Source organism: Pleurodeles waltl, chromosome 4_2, assembly GCF_031143425.1.
Source record: "Pleurodeles waltl isolate 20211129_DDA chromosome 4_2, aPleWal1.hap1.20221129, whole genome shotgun sequence".
NCBI classification, from domain to species: Eukaryota; Metazoa; Chordata; class Amphibia; order Caudata; family Salamandridae; genus Pleurodeles; species Pleurodeles waltl.
The window spans coordinates 414,861,259-414,882,126 of record NC_090443.1 but is presented as its reverse complement, the minus strand read 5'-3'; the positions used below and the strand labels follow the sequence as shown (position 1 = coordinate 414,882,126).

Genomic DNA, 20,868 nt, shown 5'->3' with positions numbered 1-20,868 from the left:
GTTAGTGGGACCCCCAAAAAATAACATTTCCCACCATTCAGTGTCTTTTAAGCTTTCTCATGGCTACAACCTTTGTTTTACAGCTGAGAGAAGTGTTGTTTTAGAGGCCATGTTTGTAATGTTATTGCAGTAGGCCTGCTAGCCCTAAAAACACCCTCTAGGGGCTAAGCATATGGTTACACTGTTTTTAGGTCGAGCACGCAAGCGCTTTGACCTGCTGTAAGTATTGTGAGCTTTTAACCACACCCACTGCACGCCCATCACTTTCACTTGTTCCTAGGCTTGTCTTTCAAAAATCCTTTGTTATCACTGGTAAATGCTTTACATTTGTCCCTCCTTGGGGTGGTTTTGTTACCGCCTTGCAGGCTGCCCCTGTTACATGGATAATGCACGATTGCCGATACGTTTGACTGTGAGCAAATTTATTTTTCCTTGTGTGTCACTCACTCACGCTCATGGCTGTCATGGAGCTTTGAATCGGCTTGCTTATGTCAACTGTTTTACTTTTCATTTTCAATTTAAGTGGCAAGAAAAGTCCAGTTTGGCATTTACAACGCTAATAGCTCTAACTCAAGCAAAAGCAATACCCATTGCAATGCTTGTTTTTCATCGGGCTATCCTCTCTAGGGGCTAACGATATGGTTTCATGACCATGTGTCTAACAAATGATATTTTTCTTAAGGTGCCCTCTAGGGGCTGTTTTGAGTATTACAGTCTAATGCTAAAAGTTTATTTCTGAAAAAGGTTTAGATGATAATTCTATATGTTTTAATAATCTTTCTATATTACAATTATGGCCATAATTCAGGCCAATTTAATATCTTTATTGCACTATGACTGTCTGAACATTCTTGACATGTTTAGGTGACCCTTCTAGTTTATTTCTCCTCTGTGGTTGTCTTGTGTCTTTTTTGGGGGAATTTGTGTTAGCCAGCCAGCAACTTTAATGGTGGGTGGTGAAAGTGGTATTCTATTGGAATTAGCATGGCAGATTTAAATAAGGATGCTAAATGGCAACATTTTCATTTTTGTGCTGCATATAGAGGAAGACGGTAAATGGAAGTGCTTTAATTATAAGCAGGGCCACTGGAATTATATGGCAGGAAAAGACGAAATTATGAGGCAGAGTTGACCAATTTACCTGGCAGGAAAAGTCCAGTTATGAATTAAAAATGCCAATAGCTCTAACTTAAGCGAGCGTGAGACCTATTGCATTACAAATGCTTGTTTTCATTTTGTGTAATGGATTGGTAAATAAAAAAAACATTTAACGAGAAAGTGTTTTTCTTTAAGGCAGATGGGCCAACAGCAATTTGCTGCCTGGCCCTCAAAAAATATACAAATAATGTTTTTAAAAAAAGCCCAGCGAGGGCGTGGGGCATTGAAGAAGTGGGCTGGGGAAACAAAGAGTATTAGGTGGTGGATAAAATAAAAATAAAGTTGGGAGTAGGGGAAAATAGCACACAAGGGAGATTGTGTGTGGGTAGCAAAAAACAATATAAGGGAGATAGCTACTCAAAGCATAGGGTATAGGGAAGTTTGGTGTGGAGAAGTGCATAAAAGAGCGCAGAAAATGAGGGAGAGAGCAACGCAGAGTGTGGATATCTGGCAGTTGGAGAAGCGCATAAGGGAAAGAGCTGGAAAGCATTTGCACTCTTATGGAGTGCTTGACCAAAGAGAAAAAAAGTAGAAATTAGTTCCCTAAAAAGTCAGCAGTGGAAGCAAATAGGTGAGCCAATGAAAAGGATGATAAAGAGGCTTTGCTCCATGGGAGGGATAAATACAGGAAGAGCAAGGCAAGCAACTGAATAAGAAGCAAGCAAATGAGAGTGAATAAAGTCAAAGAAGCATAAGCAGTGGGCAGGGTGTAAGCCCACTGTAAGTTCTTGGTAAGACCAAAAAGGGCCTTTTACAACCATGGTAGGTGAGACCTAATAAAAATGAGCACTATCGAGTTGGGTCGTAAAAGCATCTATTGTTAAAATTGCAAGTGACAAACTAGTGATAATTATGCTCTGTAATTATTTCTTTACTACTTTAAAGGGATGAAATGACATTTTTTGTTCAAGTAATGTTTCTCAGAAGAAGACGACAGTCCAGTGCTTAATTTGTCCCGTTGTTGCTGGTAATTGGCGCCAGCACTCATTTTGGGGTGCCCGGCCTTATTTTAAATCATCAGACTTTGAAGAAGAGCAATGCAGGAAGAAGGACAGAGAGAATGATAGTAAAATGGAGAGAGCAGTGCCGAAAAAGAGTGAGATAATGAGACAGGAAGTGGAAGATGGTGGAAGAAAGAGGCTTGAGGAGGAGGCAGCCTATGTATTCTGAAACTGTGATATTCAGCAGCAGAGGGCTCCTAAGAAAACCTTTGGGTCCCTGTGTCTATATTTTTACCAATTAAGCACAAATCCAGTCTCTGGTACAGCCTGACTCTGCTTTGGCTCAGGTTGACAAGAATGCGTTTTGGATTGCTGTAAAACAGCTGTTGTGTTTCGGTCTTTGGAATGGTTCCATAGACTCAGGTCCATAAAAGCTGTGGCCGTCCATTGCTGGTACTGAATTTGTGCCAAGGTGGCAGGAGCTTTAAAGCAGGCAGTCCTGATTGTTGCTGTCTAAGAGTCGAGAAGTTTATTCGTACTAATGGACAGCCTGTCAATGGCTTGGATCAGAAATGAGTTTTAAATGTTGGTATTGTATTTGCGTCAGCTCTCACAGTGAGGCTAGAACTTATGTAGTTTTTTCTTCTGATGATACATTTACAAAGGTAAGTAGTGCGGGAGAGAGGCCAATTTTTAAATTCAGAAAAATAAGTAGCAAAGGTGGGAACTCTGTTTGCACCTTGCCCTTTGTGCCTATGTAAGTTAAGCGCCACGGGGGAGAGAGCCCAGTAGTTAAACTTTTCACCTACATTTGAAAAAGTGGTCGTGTGGCCTCTCCCCTCACAAGCTTAGTGAGCAAAGAGGCAGAAAATAGGATACATTTGGCAATGGGAATAGCAGTATAACCAGGCCATGGGAATTATGCAATTCGGCAGCTACATCGTTTTCCACATAATTAAGGATTTACCACACTTGCTGTATTATCCACTAATTGCTCCATCATTTACAGTGTCGTTAAAAATAATTGTGTTATCGCAAGAGAGTCAAAACTTCTAAGAAGAATTGCCACACATGGTGCTGCGTCAGATTGTTTGCAAAGATTAGCTGGTCACATTTTGGTTGCTGATTCCTATACCCAGGAGTTGACATCATACGAGATAAGGAGACACGTTTGCCCAGACGGTGCTAATGAATGTCAAAATGGCAGAATTGCAAACTAATACTCTCACAGAATGACGTTCTATTCTGCACATAATTTGCATTTTCTTGTCACAGACTTTAATTGATCCTGCTGCATAATTTGGTACTCTGGTATTTCCTAATCCCATTGACCTTGTGCGTTGCTTTGTTTCTGGAGCCAGTAACAAGTGGGTTGTGATGTTATTAAAACTAAGTCTGAACAAGGGAACCATTATTTCAAACTTCACCACATGCTGAGTTGTGGCCTTTGTTGATTCTCTGAGTAAGAAGCCACGTTACCAGAGCACCCCCTTTGTCTTGCATTCACTGAGTTGTTTGTTGGTTTCAGGGCAGCAACCGATCACAACGTTGATAACACCACGGCGGTTCTAAAGGAGTGGATCAGGAATGTGCAGAAACTGTACCACTCTGTGGAATGGCGACCAATGGAGGAGCCGAAGTGAGTATGGAAAGTTGTTCCCATGTCTTGAACATGGCCGACCTTATGACATCACCACAAAAGACGTCAATCAGACAGAGCCACATGGTCTAAACTAGTGCTTCCCAAACTTTTTAGAACCACAACCCAGTTTTAAAAGGACAAACTTTCGCGACACACCAAGCTTTAATAGACATGAGGCAGGTGATTTTTTTAATGTAAGACTCTTGCAGAAGCATGCTGTCATTTACAAACATCACATTTTCCATTGAAATGGCCATTAAATTTGCACAGATACTGGACAGTTTTACTGATAAAACTATATTGTACCCAAATGATAGTGTATAGAAATTGGGTTTCCGTGAATATTTATCATTTATACAACACTAAGTAACATGTTTTGATTTGCTTTGATGTTGTTAAAGTCTTTTTTTTTCATCACATTTCGGAATTACAAAATGTGCTTCATTTTTGCTTTCCTAATTGCTGAACGTGTGCATTTCATTTATAGGTATTTCCATTTTGTTGTGTGTTACAAAAATGACATCCTACGTAGCCATTCCTTTCACTCTCCCTGTAGCCCAGTAAGACTCTCACATAATCCGCTATACTGTTCTGCCTGCAAAGTGAGAGGAGTTTGTAAACACCAAGCCCCATGTTAAAAAATACAAGCAGCAATTTGTCAGAAGACATAGGGGTTGATTACGGGTTTGGCGTAAAAGGTACCGCCATCAAAACGGCGATTCCCTGGCCTGCAACTTGGCGGTCCGCCCGCTAAACTACAATGTTGGCAGGTTGCTAAACCAGGGACCACTGGAGTCCCACCCATCCGCCAACCATCTCGACGGTGGCATAAGGAAAAGCAGCTGTCAGAGAGCGGTAGAGATAATGTTCTACCGTCCGGATTATGAAGTGCCTTTCCTTTGAGCATACTGTTTAGGGGATATCGCCTGCTTCAAGACAGCAGAATCAAAGGAAATGGGGTACAAACTCGCCCATAGACTTCTTTTCCCTTCAGTCTCTGACGTGGACCCCTTCATCCAGGGCCCCCCTTCACAGCAGCAACTTGACCCCAAAGAAAATAAAACAGTTGGGGTTGAAATCCAGGTAAATATGTTTCACACTTTTTTCCCATTGACTGGACTGGGCACATACTGTCTGCACTCCAGCAATGGAAAAATACTCATACAAGGTATTCTTTTCACATATGTAATGCATTTGTGTACATTATACACTTTTTTGTCAAAATGTACACACCTGCATCAACGCTTAGGAAAAATATTTTTTTAATTCTTGACTGCGTCCCGTGCCCGTCCCCCGCTGTCAGCAACACCACCGCTGGGCCAGCGGTGACATCTAAATACGGCAGGTGATAGATTGACAAGTCCCCAGAATACTTGTGACCGCCGCCAAAGTGGAATGGCGGTGATGCCACCAAACTCGTAATCAGGCCCATAGCCTGGGCCTCTGTCTTTGAAGCACAGCAATTGTGACAAGTTAAATACAGCCAGGTCTAAACAATTGAACTGTTCCTTGGGAGGACAGTTCCCAGAGCACAAAATATAATTTTGCCTAGAACTGCTACAGTGTTTGCACCAGAGCTACTCTTACAAATTGGCATACAACATCGAAGAATCTGAAATAATCCTATGAGTTTTTCTCTCGTTGTGCATCACTCTATGTAATCAGAAGCAGAACCTTGGCTTTCAGGAGCCTGATCCTTGTGATGCAAAATCCGCATTGCTCTTCACAACTGGTTAGATTGTGCACCTCCAGAAACTCTCCCTAACTATAACGGTTACTATCCTGCATAAGCTTTGCAAAAATTCTTGTTGCAATTTTGGCGTATTTGGTGCCTGTAAAAAGACGCCAACCACCTCATAGCATTGACCATGGTAATCCTCTATGTGCAGGGTTGACTTGTACTCTGGTTGAGCAGCTTCCACAAACCCAAAATGCAGCCATACAGCTTGTTGTAGGAATCTCTGAAATCAGAAAATATGTTCAGTGGCTTCTTGACCATGTCAGGGCACAGTTACAGGTCACTTTCTTAGTCTTTAAATGAATCCAGAACGTGACCTCCTTCTACTTTGATTTGTAGGTACACAGGTATCTTCCTATCTGGCCCCCAAAGCAGTGACCTACACTCTTCTGGGCATCCACCCTGTGAGCTTAACACTACAGGAGGGTTCACATGCTATATAGACCTGCAAAATCTGGATCACTAACCACAAGTCGCTTTTCCTTTACTTTTGCAAACAGATTAGGGCTTACCTCTTTACCTAGATGATTCTTTGAAACCTACTGTCCCCAATACAGCCATTCCCATCTCAGCATGGCAGCTGATCTGATCCGTGCCAAGAAACCCATTTCAGAATGTATCAGATTAGTATTCAGAGATGTGATTGGATGAATTCTGCATTGGGAAAAAGGTATTGTAATTAAAACATATGCAGTGTAATCCGTTGTAGAGTCACATGCTGCTCATAGTCCTATTTCTGGTGTGTGTTTGTTCTTCTACAAAACCTTAACAGTGTGAGCATCAACCACAAGGATGCTTTTTAGGATAGGCCAACAAACCCACAGTCCCGCATGTCAGTGTGCGATAGTAACTGCTTCATCTCTGTGTCGGTGAGCCAGAGATTTGAGTCTGCCCTGAGAATCTACTGTAGAGAGATTGAGCCACTTGGAATCACTTCCTCTGAGCTTGGAACTGACAGACTGGCGTATTAGGAACTACAGCACATCACCTGCATGTGGGACCGCTGCTGTCCGTGTAGGTATGCATCTTTTACATATTTCCTACATGAGATTTTAAAACAGATTTCCTGTATTTTTCCAAAAGCTGTGAATTGCGTGTTTTATCAAGCCTTTTAGAGGAGGCAAACAGTCTTCTTATAGAGCTACAATAAGTCCATTCGCCTCAATGTTGTAAGTGACTGTGGAGGGGTGAATCTTCTAGACACACCTACCACAAAAGTAAAAATGGGATTCGAGGATCCACATCATGTTTCCTTTGGTAATGACCATGCTACATGTGCCCATACTGTTGCAACCCAACGGACTCATTTTTTTTCTTTTCATAACCATCAAATATGCTGGTCACGCCAATCCACGTAAAGCAGATATCGATCATGGCTGTATGACAAGGATGCCAGGATAAAAAATAAACCAGGATTCAAAACGACAACATGAGAATTTCCAATAATGCAACACTTTTTAATGTATTTCTCTGGTCAGTTGTACGTACCAAAATATAGACAATACATCATTCAAACATTTCAGAGAACGTCTATTATGATCTCATGAAAACAGGAAAAGAAAATTGTTAATCGGGATCAAATAGCTACATTTATATGTTTACAGCAGTTTACACGCAGATGTTGGAAACACACTACAGAGAGGGAACATATGACCTAATCTACATTCCATGATACATGCAATACTTCTGTTTATAGTTCTGAAGCTGATAATGGTCACCATGGAAAAATACAGTAAATTGATAATAACTAAGCAATAATTTTAAGAGAATGTGGACAGTTCGATGTTGGCATCCTTGGAGCATTGCTTGAATCATTCTGCACAATCAGGGATATCTAAATAACATTAAATGTGGACTGACAATTCATGCATGGTCAACCTTTTGCCACAATGCACACATTCCAAGCCTTATTCCACCACAGATGTGTCGAGGACGTAATTGGGCATTTCTGGGAACGCGCAGCTGTCAGCCTTGTGTCAATCATTAGGTGACTGATCAGCATGCCCATGTTGATCTTGTAAAGTTTTATAAAATTAAACTGGCAATTTCATTGTCTTCAGGTTGTATCCAGATGAAATTGGACCCAAGCATTGGCCAGCATCGCGATTTGGTCACGTCATGAAGCTGAGGCAGGCTGCACTGAAAGCTGCGAGAGAAAAATGGGCAGACTACATATTGGTAATATTGATATTAAACATTTGATATAGGGATTCTCACCCCGGTCGCATATGCCACTCAATAGTATTTATTTTGTCGAGTGAGGAAAGATTAAAGATTGAGTTGGCCCCTGCAGGATTTGGATTAATGACCTGCAAGTTACTTATAAGCCTGCAGTACAAGCATTTTCCCTATGAGCACTATGGGCAGGTTTGATTCTCACTTGCAGAATCACAATTCAGAAGGACTTTTAAAGGGGCATTCCTTGCTAATCGCAATTCGGAATTCTGTGTAGCAGTGGTTAGCAACCACAACTATGGTCACAAACCATTGATCAGTTACTGATTCCTCAAAGGAGATGGTAACTGATCTGAAAAGGAGAATGTGTCCTATGTGCACACCTTCCCCTTTTTTGAATGGTCTTGTCAACTTAGTAAGAAGTAGTAGTGGGGAGTACTGCCAGCTCCTCCCTACCCCCCACCCCAAACTTGATATTTTCCTATGGGAAACCTTTTTGAAGCAGCACCTGTTCCTTTAAGGAAAATGGGCCTTCTTAAAAAAAGTTTCTTGTTTGGAAATGCAAACACACTGATGGTGGCTTGCTGTTCTTAGCAGGCCACCATCCATGTGTTCGGAAATGCAAACCAGTGGATGGTGGTCTGCTGTTCTTAGCAGGCCACCATCCATTTGTTTGTAGCCAATCATGAGGGATCGCAAATAGTGATATGCCTACTTAATATTCATTAAGCTGGTGGTTCAGGGAACCCCTGTGGCTGAACATTTTGGGGCACAGCCTGTTAGTACATAATTCACATTGCAAAATCAGAGACAGTTTGCAAATTGTTGGTGCACAATTTGCACCTTCCATTTGTAACTTGAATCTTTGTAAATATAGCACAATATTGTTAGTGGAAGATGTAGTGTGTGATGGCTATGTTGAAATTGATGCTTTGGAGATATGCTATGAAATGATGGCCTTTTACTGAAATTGAAGGATTTGTACCAGAAAAGGTGGATCTCATTGCAGTGCCAACCTTACACGAAAAATTAATGAAACAGAGTCCCGTACTGAAATAGATGCATTTCAGTGAAATCTAAACTTTCTGCGGAAAGAGAGGCCTTTAACTCAAAAGGAGTCCTTGTGCTGAAATGGAATTAAAGCAGAGAAGAAAGCCCTTGTATAGGAATGCAAAATGTTTGCTGAAATGGAGGTCCTGTGAAGTACTCGGCGCCATGTGCTGAAATTAAGGTCTTGCAGTGAAATTGAGTCCTTCTGAGTAAGTGAAGACCTTGCCCTGAAACAGAGGCCTAGTTCAGAAATAGAGGCCTCGGGATGGAAATTGGACTCTTGTACAGAAATGGAGGATTCTCTGTGTAAGCACAGCTATTCTACAGAAATGATGATTATGAAAGAAAGTGTAGTGTTTGCCCAAGGATGATGTCCTTCAACAGAAATTAATGATGATTTTTTTTTGTTGTAAACAAATGAATTAAACGCTGCAGGTACTGACATTCTGTCAGTGTTGGAAGGACCCCCAGATTCCATCAAGTACATATTTTGCACATTGGGATAAAAAGAAGGAAATCAGTCTTAGCAGCTTCGTGAAGGGAGAAGGGAACAAACCGACCTTGCACTGTTTCGCCATGGAAAAGGTCTGAATAATGTTGGTGGCACATTCATTTGCTTCTCCTACTACCAAGCAAAAAACAAAATTTGGTAGAGCTAATTTCACAGGGGATGTGCTTCAGTTGCTAAGTTGTTGAGTTTGAAACTTGACTCAAATCTCAACGTTCCATATGACTAATGAAGCAAATCACTAAAACTCGTTATGCCCCAAAAAATGTAAATGTATGAAATGTCGTACAGCTGTCACACTGTGGAAAAATTAATATGAATAACTGAAAATGTGTAAATCCCCCTTGATGTACTCAAACTTGTAATGTCTCCAATTTCCCCATTAATTTGCAGTTGCTCCATTGCTTTCCAGCTTAGTTCTACCATATGGAGTTTTTAGTTCCCAAAATATGTTTTACCTCCTTTATGTTACCCTAAGGGTTAAAATAGTGGATGAGTAGTAGCACAATTGGAAGGTATTGAACATTAGAATTAAGTAATAATAACAAAAAACAATGATTGTTAGTATTGTCCACCAACTGGCTTAATGCCTGCTGTTCTTCCTGAATCAGTGGGGAGAGAAAAGGGACGGGCGAGGCGAGGCAGCACGTGTCAGGGGCAAAAATATAGTTTAAAAAAGTACCTTTATTGCTGCGCAGCGCCGCTCCGCTTCTCTGTCCTCGACTGCAGAAACAGGCTTCCAGCCTGCCCTCCGTCCAATCCTAAGGCTGATTTCATGCTGTTCGCAGTATGAAAGCAGCGTTAGGATTGGATGGAGTGACCAGCCAGGGCGCTCCGAGGCAGAGTGAAAGTCTCTGCCTGCTGTCTTCAACCCAGCAACGCAGTGCCTGTGTTGCTGCGTTGGAGAGAGCCCAGTGAGCAATTGTGTTTGGCCGGCCCAAGACGGCCTGCCATACATACATTCACATTGAGGGAGAGTGTTGTGCTCGTCACAGCCCCATGGCCCCGCCCCTTTTAGAAGAAAATGATAATAAACTTAGTTTATCATTGATTTCTTGTAAAAGTTTTGCAGCTGCTGACGAGGGGGCAACACTCCTCTGCTATAGCGGAGGAGCTGCCCCTGTCCTGAATAGCAGTTCTCCATTTCTGTGGTCCTCTTGTGGCTGCCAGAGGCCTACAGATATTGATTACAGATAGCACGAAGAACCTATAATACATGAAAGATTAAGGTCACACTCCTTTAAGAATACACACAGACTGCATAGGATACGATAAACATAAGAATCAGGACAAGAACTGGGATAACCTTGAAAAAGCCCCAGGCTTTCCAGCCATAGGGAGACGAAACATGTGTTGGCTGTATTTGGATCACTGCAGACAATACCACAGCCACCTGCAGCACCACATATTCTTGGGTTGCCATTAGGATTGGAAATTATATCTGGGGTGATGAATCCTACATTTTAAGGAACTGTTCAACTATCATAATGGCACTTTACTGAGAATTTTGGAAAATAAATTAGAATGATGGTCAGTACTAACAATCATTTTTTTGTGTCATTAATACTTAATTCTAATGTTCATATTTAACTTCCAATTGCACTACTATTAATTGTAATCATTAGGGTAACATAAAGGAATGCTAGCACATTTTGGAAAATAAACACTCCATATTGTAAAATTTAGCTAATTAAAAAGAATAGTTGGCCGAACCCTTATACAATTGTAACATTTTCCCAGTATGACTCACAATATAAGTGTGTCTGACCTATTAAGAGTACTGTGCTCTCCAGCTTAGGTTTGTGCTATATAAACATCAACACACATACACTGGTACACCAATACAGGTCATTATATACCAGTGTCTTAACTTTCCTACACAAATAACAGAGTGTGATAGTTAATGTGACTCTTAGTTGGATATTTTGGTACCGAGTAAGAATGGGTTATTAGATCGTAGGTGGAAGTACATGGAGGAGTTGTACACACCAAGGATTTTGATTCTGGAATCTTTTACAGGAGGTTTGAGTCTTACCTGGCTTTTTTTATCAACATTGGTTCCTGCCACTCCGCTTAACTCTGCTGAGTAAACTCTGTTTGGGTTCTCAACAGCCGCCACTAAACTACACTTTCTTTAATCTCCTATGTACTTTTTGTGTCGAAGTCTTGGGTCAAATAACGTTGCCACTGATATACTGAAACTATAATTCAATTCAGGTTTCAGAGATGCACATATATACTTTAGTACATCCCTCTTTAAAGTTTGTGCAACCTAATATTTATGCAATGCTCCTAAAATCATACCTGCTTCTTTGTCTATTTCCTAGTTCGTGGATGCAGACAACTTCCTGACGAACCCCCAAACCCTGAAACTGATGATAGCTGAAAACAAAACAATTGTGGCTCCGATGTTGGAATCTCGCAGCCTGTACTCCAACTTCTGGTGTGGAATCACACCTCAGGCAAGTTCCCTTTTCAATACTCAATGATTAATGATGAACATTGTTTTCAATATACCTTATGACTGGTTAATTAGATTCAGCATGCAATACAGGTGCCCTGTTCCTGCTAGTAGGCTGCTGCTAAATTACGAATTCAGCATGCCCAGCAGCTTTGGCAAAGTCAGCTGGTCTAATTTGTTACTGAAAATGCACCCAGGCTTTTGTTACTGCTTGTCCGGTGTTTTACATTTGCTAAATGAAACCTTTGCTGACATTCACTCTTCTTCAGTGGTACGCAAAGAAGATGTGAGGACCTTCAGAATCAACTCTGTTTTTAACCCACTCAGTCTCTCCTACCAATACTTTGAAAGCAGTTTAAATTTAAATAGTAGGACCCTCTTTGGTCGAGCTACCCGGTTACTGACACCTATACACTGTACCAACGACTAATAAATTACCAAAAAAGCGTAAAAGATTATTTGAATTTGCTCTTGCCTTTATGGCTATCTATTGTGGTTATGGCTATCTATTCTGAAGCTTTCCCTTGAACAAGGCACTTTCATTCTTCTTTTGAGCATGGCCTCTATTGTGGGACGTGTAGAACTATTTACTATTTCCAACGTATTCTCACCTGACAAAGTGATTGACAGACGTGTGGTGGTACAGCAGTAGGAACATATGAACATAGGAGCTGCTTAACCAGTCCTAGTGGCACTATACTAACCTGCTCGTCTAGTATGTCATTGTAGGAAGTTGGCCCTGTATGTACTATTTCAAAGTAAGGAATAGTATGCACAGAGTCCAAGGGTTCCCCTTAGAGGTAAGATAGTGGCAAAAAGAGATAATACTAATGCTCTATTTTGTGGTAGTGTAGTTGAGCAGTAGGCTTATCAAAGGAGTAGTGTTAAGCATTTGTTGTACATACACAAGCAATAAACGAGGAACACACACTCAGAGACAATTCCAGGCCAATAGGTTTTTGTATAGAAAAATATATTTTCTTAGTTTATTTTAAGAACCACAGGTTCAAGATTTACATGTAATACTTCAAATGAAAGGTATTGCAGGTAGGTACTTTAGGAACTTTGAATTAGCAAAATAGCATATACACTTTTCACATAAATCACATATAGCTATTTTAAAACTAGACAGTGCAATTTTCAACAGTTCCTGGGGGGAGTAAGAGTTTGTTAGTTTTTGCAGGTAAGTAAACCACCTACGGGGTTCAAGTTTGGGTCCAAGGTAGCTCACCGTTGGGGGTTCAGAGCAACCCCAAAGTTACCACACCAGCAGCTCAGGGCCGGTCAGGTGCAGAGGTCAAAGTGGTGCCCAAAACGCATAGGCTTCAATGGAGAAGGGGGTGCCCCAGTTCCAGTCTGCCAGCAGGTAAGTACCCGTGTCTTCGGAGGGCAGACCAGGGGGGTTTTGTAGGGCACCGGGGGGGACACAAGTCCACACAGAAAGTACACCCTCAGCAGCACGGGGGCGGCCGGGTGCAGTGTGCAAACACGCGTCAGGTTTGTAATAGGAATCAATGGGAGACCAAGGGGTCTCTTCAGCGATGCAGGCAGGCAAGGAGGGGGCTCCTCTGGGTAGCCACCACCTGGGCAAGGGAGAGGGCCTCCTGGGGGTCACTCCTGCACTGGAGTTCGGATCCTTCAGGTCCTGGGGGCTGCGGGTGCAGAGTCTTTACCAGGCGTCGGGATCTGAGGAGCAGGCAGTCGCGGTCAGGGGGAGCCTCGGGATTCCCTCTGCAGGCGTCGCTGTGGGTGCTCAGAGGGGGGCAACTATGGCTACTCACGGTTTTGCAGTCGCCGGGGAGTCCTCCCTGAAGTGATTGTCGAGCCGGGGGCGTCGGATACAGAGTAGCAAGTCTCACGCTTCCGGCGGGAAACGCAAGTTGTTTCAAAGTTGCTGCTTTGTTTCAAAGTTGCAGTCTTGGGTGAACAGAGCCGCTGTCCTCGGTAGTTCTTGGTCCTTCTAGAGCAGGGCAGTCCTCTGAGGATTCAGAGGTCGCTGGTCCCTGGGGAAAGCGTCGCTGGAGCAGTGTCTTTAGAAGTGGGGAGACAGGCTGGTAGAGCTGGGGCCAAAGCAGTTGGTGTCTCCGTCTTCTCTGCAGGGTTTTTCAGCTTAGCAGTCCTCTTCTTCTTAGGTTGGAGGAATCTATCTTGCTTGGTCTGGGAGCCCCTAAATACTCGATTTAGGGGTGTGTTTAGGTCTGGGAGGGCAGTAGCCAATGGCTACTGTCCTTGAGGGTGGCTACACCCTCTTTGTACCTCCTCCCTGAGGGGAGGGGGGCACATCCCTATTCCTATTGGGGGAATCCTCCAAAATCAAGATGGAGGATTTCTAAAAGTCAGAGTCACCTCAGCTCAGGACACATTAGGGGCTGTCCTGACTGGCCAGTGACTCCTCCTTGTTTTTCTCATTATCTCTCCTGGACTTGCCGCCAAAAGTGGGGGCTGTGTCCAGGGGGCGGGCATCTCCACTAGCTGGAGTGCCCTGGGGCATTGTAACACGAACCCTGAGCCTTTGAGGCTCACTGCTAGGTGTTACAGTTCCTGCAGGGGGGAGGTGTGAAGCATCTCCACCTAGAGCCGGCTTTTGTTTCTGTCCCCAGAGAGCACAAAGGCCCTCACCACATGGGGTCAGAAACTCGTCTCTCAGCAGCAGGCTGGCACAAACCAATCAGTCCTGCACTGAACAATTGGGTAAAATACAGGGGGTATCACTAAGATGCCCTCTGTGTGCATTTTTTAATAAATCCAACACTGGCATCAGTGTGGGTTTATTATTCTGAGAAGTTTGATACCAAACTTCCCAGTATTCGGTGTAGCCATTATGGAGCTGTGGAGTTCGTTTTTGACAGACTCCCAGACCATATACTCTAATGGCTACCCTGCACTTACAATGTCTAAGGTTTTGCTTAGACACTGTAGGGGCATAGTGCTCATGCACCTATGCCCTCACCTGTGGTATAGTGCACCCTGCCTTAGGGCTGTAAGGCCTGCTAGAGGGGTGACTTACCTATGCCACAGGCAGTGTGAGGTTGGCATGGCACCCTTAGGGGAGTGCCATGTCGACTTAGTCGTTTTCTCCCCACCAGCACACTCAAGCTGGCAAGCAGTGTGTCTGTGCTGAGTGAGGGGTCCCTAGGGTGGCATAAGACATGCTGCAGCCCTTAGAGACCTTCCCTGGCATCAGGGCCCTTGGTACCAGGGGTACCAGTTACAAGGGACTTACCTGGGTGCCAGGGTTGTGCCAATTGTGGAGACAATGGTACTTTTTAGGTGAAAGAACACTGGTGGTGGGGCCTGGTTAGCATGGTCCCAGCACACTTCTCAGTCAAGTCAGCATCAGTATCAGGCAAAAAGTGGGGGGTAACTGCAACAGGGAGCCATTTCTTTACACAAGCCCCCCCCAGCCCACAGGCCAGGAGACTCAGCCAAGCTGGGAGAGTCTTCCTAGTCTGTCAGGTGAGGAAGAGTAGAGGAAATAGGCTGGTTTGTTGCAGGGCCTACTCTTCCTTACATCCTCCTGTTCAGGTCATTCCCTCTGGGGAACTGACCCACTTCCACAGTGATAGGACCTAGTCTTAATTGCCTCTTGTCTGTGTCTTTAATGTCTCCACCCATTCTCTCTATTTTGGGGTTAGAGGTATCCACCTCTGCTAATCTTATCTTAGCCAGGGTCACCCCTAGCTTACCAAAAGAGGTTACCCAGAGCTGGAGTAACCCCACCATGACCCACAGGGTCAGGGGTCTAACTTGCTATTTCGCATGGGGTCAGACCACCATGCCAAGGATAGTGCAGCCATAAAGGCTAACACCCAGCAGAGGCCACTGACGGCTGTCAGTGCCCAGAACCACACCTTTAGCTCTTCACCTACAAGGGAAGGGGCTAAGTTACAGACTTCTTTGGGTTCAGGGTGCCTGTCTGCTGTATTAGAGTGGGGGGTTACCACATCCTGTAGTAAACACCCTTCTTCCACCCTTTCTTCTGTTAGCTGAGGAGCCACCCATTCAGGCTTAACAGTTGCCTGACTAGCCAGGACTTCTTGTGGGTCAGGTTGGACTTTACCAGTGCCACTTTTGGAGTTCTCCCCTACTGGAGCAGAATCTCCTTGGCTTGCTGGAACCTTGTCTAAAGGTTGTCCACCTTTCCTACTCTGTTTTCTTTTCTTTTTCTTCTGGGGCCTACTTGCAGTTACTGCAGGGGTAGCACCTCCAGAATCCTTGGGAGAGGACTGGCACTGGACCAGTTCCTCTCTTGGGCTCTGACTAACCTCTGGGTAGTCATTTCCAAGGAGACAATCAAGGGGGAGGTCGGTACTGACTACCACCCTTCTCCAGCTAAAAGTCCCACCCACTTCTATGGGCACAAAAGCCACAGGCCTATCAGTGACCCTGTCTGGGCTAACTCTTACTCTGGCAGTCTCACCTGGGATGTACTGGTTTGAGAACACCAGCCTGTCATGCACAATAGTGTGACTGGCACAAGTGTCTCTCAGGGCAGTGGCTGGGATTCCATTCACCAGTAGGTGGTGGAAGTGTCTACCTCCCTCTGGAATCTCCAACTCACCTGTTGGGCCCTTTTTCCAGTTGAAGGCTATGAAGACCTCCTCATCTGAGGAGTCATCCCCAATGGCTACACTGGTCACCCCTGGGATTTTGCTAGGGGGTTTGTTTTTGGGACAAGAAGTGTCCTTGGTGTGGTGCCCTGTCTGTCTACAGTTTTGGCACCATGCATTAGTGGCATCCCAGTTCTTACCCTGGTACCCACCTTTGTTTTGGGTTGTGTCTCGGGGCCCACCCACCTGGTCTGGTTTTTGGAGGCCTACAGAGGACTCTTTTTCTTTATTTCTAGTGTCACCCACTGTCTCCTGGGGAGGCTTTGTAACCCCTTTCTTTTGGTCACCCCCAGTGGAAGTTTTGATTACCCTAGTCTTGACCCAGTGGTCTGCCTTCTTTCCCAATTCTTGGGGAGAAATTGGACCTAGGTCTACCAGATACTGATGCAACTTTTCATTGAAGCAGTTACTTAAAATGTGTTCTTTCATAAACAAATTATAAAGCCCAACATAGTCATGCACTTCATTTCCAGTTACCCAACCATCCAGTGTTTTCACTGAGTAGTCAACAAAATCAACCCAGGTCTGGCTCGAGGATTTTTGAGCCCCCTGAACCTAATTTTGTACTCCTCAGTGCAGAATCCAAAGCCCTCAATCAGGGTAGCCTTCATGAGGTCATAGGATTCTGCATCTTTTCTAGAGAGTGTGAGGAGTCTATCCCTACACTTTCCAGTGAACATTTCCCAAAGGAGAGCACCCCAGTGAGATCTGTTTACTTTTCTGGTTGCACAAGCCCTCTCAAAAGCTGTGAACCATTTGGTGATGTCATCACATCTTCATATTTAGTTACAATCCCCTTTGGGATTTTCAACATGTCAGGAGAATCTCTGACCCTATTTATGTTGCTGCCACCATGGATGGGACCAAAACCTATCTCTTGTCTTTCCCTTTCTATGGCTAGGAGCTGTCTCTCTAAAGCCAATCTTTTGGCCATCCTGGCTAACAGGAGGTCATCTTCACTGAGGCTATCCTCAGTGATTACAGAGGTGCTGGACCCTCCTGTGAGGGAAGCAGCATCTCTGACTATCACAGTTGGAGTCAGGGTTTGAGGGACCCTGTTCTCCCTAACTAGGACTGGAGGGGGGGAATTCTCCTTCAAGTCACTAGCTTCGTCCTCTGGGAGGTCATCCTCAGAGTGGTTGGCTTTCTCAAACTCTGCCAGCAGCTCCTGGAGCTGTATTATGGAAGGTCTGATGCCAACTGGTATTTTCTTTATTTTGCAGAGAGACCTTAGCTCGCTCATCTTAAGATGGAGGTAAGGTGTGATGTCGAGTTCCATCACACTCTGTTCTGCATTAGACATTATGGGCCTGATTCTAACTTTGGAGGACGGTGTTAAACCGTCCCAAAAGTGGCGGATATACCACCTACCGTATTACGAGTTCCATAGGATATAATGGACTCGTAATACGGTAGGTGGTATATCCGCCACTTTTGGGACGGTTTAACACCGTCCTCCAAAGTTAGAATCAGGCCCTATGTTTCTAAAAGTTGGTATGCTTTTTAAGAATCTAAAACTATCTCTAGAACTTAATTCAAACTTTCACATAACTTTTAAACTCTAAAAGAAATGCTAACAGAGACTAACACAAGGCCCTAGCAGGACTTTAAAAAATTTAGAAAAATAGCTCAAATTGCAAAAATCAGTTTCTAATGACAATTTTGGGAATTTAGTTGTGTGATCAGGTATTGGCTGAGTAGTCCAGAAAATGCAAAGTCTTGTACCCACCGCTGATCCACCAATGTAGGATGTTGGCTCTGTATGTACTATTTCAAAGTAAGGAATAGTATGCACAGAGTCCAAGGGTTCCCCTTAGAGGTAAGATAGTGGCAAAAAGAGATAATACTAATGCTCTATTTTGTGGTAGTGTGGTCGAGCAGTAGGCTTATCAAAGGAGTAGTGTTAAGCATTTGTTGTACATACACAAGCAATAAATGAGGAACACACACTCAGAGACAATTCCAGGCCAATAGGTTTTTGTATAGAAAAATATATTTTCTTAGTTTATTTTAAGAACCACAGGTTCAAGATTTACATGTAATACTTCAAATGAAAGGTATTGCAGGTAGGTACTTTAGGAACTTTGAATTAGCAAAATAGCATATACACTTTTCACATAAATCACATATAGCTATTTTAAAACTAGACAGTGCAATTTTCAACAGTTCCTGGGGGGAGTAAGAGTTTGTTAGTTTTTGCAGGTAAGTAAACCACCTACGGGGTTCAAGTTTGGGTCCAAGGTAGCTCACCGTTGGGGGTTCAGAGCAACCCCAAAGTTACCACACCAGCAGCTCAGGGCCGGTCAGGTGCAGAGGTCAAAGTGGTGCCCAAAACGCATAGGCTTCAATGGAGAAGGGGGTGCCCCGGTTCCAGTCTGCCAGCAGGTAAGTACCCGCGTCTTCGGAGGGCAGACCAGGGGGGTTTTGTAGGGCACCGGGGGGGACACAAGTCCACACAGAAAGTACACCCTCAGCAGCACGGGGGCGGCCGGGTGCAGTGTGCAAACATGCGTCGGGTTTGTAATAGGAATCAATGGGAGACCAAGGGGTCTCTTCAGCGATGCAGGCAAGGGGGGGGGGGCTCCTCTGGGTTGCCACCACCTGGGCAAGGGAGAGGGCCTCCTGGGGGTCACTCCTGCACTGGAGTTCGGATCCTTCAGGTCCTGGGGGCTGCGGGTGCAGAGTCTTTACCAGGCGTCGGGATCTGAGGAGCAGGCAGTCGCGGTCAGGGGGAACCTCGGGATTCCCTCTGCAGGCGTCGCTGTGGGGCTCGGGGGGGGCAACTCTGGCTACTCACGGTCTTGCAGTCGCCGGGGAGTCCTCCCTGAAGTGATTGTTCTCCACAGAGTAGCAAGTCTCACGCTTCCGGCGGGAAACGCAAGTTGTTTCAAAGTTGCTGCTTTGTTTCAAAGTTGCAGTCCTGGGTGAACAGAGCCGCTGTCCTCGGGAGTTCTTGGTCCTTCTAGAGCAGGGCAGTCCTCTGAGGATTCAGAGGTCGCTGGTCCCTGGGGAAAGCGTTGCTGGAGCAGTGTCTTTAGAAGTGGGGAGACCGGCCGGTAGAGCTGGGGCCAAAGCAGTTGGTGTCTCCGTCTTCTCTGCAGGGTTTTTCAGCTTAGCAGTCCTCTTCTTCTTAGGTTGCAGGAATCTATCTTGCTTGGTTCTGGGAGCCCCTAAATACTCGATTTAGGGGTGTGTTTAAGTCTGGGAGGGCAGTAGCCAATGGCTACTGTCCTTGAGGGTGGCTACACCCTCTTTGTACCTCCTCCCTGAGGGGAGGGGGGCACATCCCTATTCCTACTGGGGGAATCCTCCAAAATCAAGATGGAGGATTTCTAAAAGTCAGAGTCACCTCAGCTCAGGACACCCTAGGGGCTGTCCTGACTGGCCAGTGACGACTCCTTGTTTTTCTCATTATCTCTCCTGGACTTGCCGCCAAAAGTGGGGGCTGTGTCCAGGGGGCGGGCATCTCCACTAGCTGGAGTGCCCTGGGGCATTGTAACACGAACCCTGAGCCTTTGAGGTTCACTGCTAGGTGTTACAGTTCCTGCAGGGGGGAGGTGTGAAGCATCTCCACCCAGAGCAGGCTTTTGTTTCTGTCCCCAGAGAGCACAAAGGCCCTCACCACATGGGGTCAGAAACTCGTCTCTCAGCAGCAGGCTGGCACAGACCAATCAGTCCTGCACTGAACAATTGGGTAAAATACAGGGGGTATCTCTAAGATGCCCTCTGTGTGCATTTTTTAATAAATCCAACACTGGCATCAGTGTGGGTTTATTATTCTGAGAAGTTTGATACCAAACTTCCCAGTATTCAGTGTAGCCATTATGGAGCTGTGGAGTTCGTTTTTGACAGACTCCCAGACCATATACTCTAATGGCTACCCTGCACTTACAATGTCTAAGGTTTTGCTTAGACACTGTAGGGGCATAGTGCTCATGCACCTATGCCCTCACCTGTGGTATAGTGCACCCTGCCTTAGGGCTGTAAGGCCTGCTAGAGGGGTGACTTACCTATGCCACAGGCAGTGTGAGGTTGGCATGGCACCCTGAGGGGAGTGCCATGTCGACTTAGTCGTTTTCTCTCCACCAGCATACACAAGCTGGCAAGCAGTGTGTCTGTGCTGAGTGAGGGGTCCCTAGGGTGGCATAAGACATGCTGCAGCCCTTAGAGACCTTTCCTGGCATCAGGGCCCTTGGTACCAGGGGTACCAGTTACAAGGGACTTACCTGGGTGCCAGGGTTGTGCCTGTTGTGGAGACAATGGTACTTTTTAGGTGAAAGAAGACTGGTGCTGGGGCCTGGTTAGCAGGGTCTCAGCACACTTCTCAGTCAAGTCAGCATCAGTATCAGGCAAAAAGTGGGGGGTAACTGCAACAGGGAGCCATTTCTTTACAGGCATTATTTATCTTCTGGCTATGAACAGCTAAACTAACTTTTATAAGCAGTGTTGTGATCAATACAGGACCATAGCATTTTACAGACGGGCACACCTAGCCATTGTGGCTTTTGTGATGTGGAAAAGTGGTTTCTTACTGGACACAACCAGAGTAGATCTGTCAGAAGCAGCTTTTCTAGTCCTGTTACAG

At 44.8% G+C, this 20,868-nt stretch overlaps 1 protein-coding gene across 2 annotated transcripts in view; it reads left to right on the top strand.

Moving 5' to 3' along the window:
- COLGALT2 (collagen beta(1-O)galactosyltransferase 2) overlaps positions 1-20,868 on the top strand; it is a 208,629-nt gene that overhangs the window by 87,749 nt on the left and 100,012 nt on the right. For both annotated transcript variants that reach the window (XM_069231628.1, XM_069231629.1), the window contains exons 2-4: positions 3,628-3,738; positions 7,540-7,657; positions 11,540-11,674. In XM_069231628.1, coding sequence (XP_069087729.1) covers positions 3,628-3,738; positions 7,540-7,657; positions 11,540-11,674 — 364 coding nt within the window. The remainder of the gene's footprint in view (positions 1-3,627; positions 3,739-7,539; positions 7,658-11,539; positions 11,675-20,868) is intronic.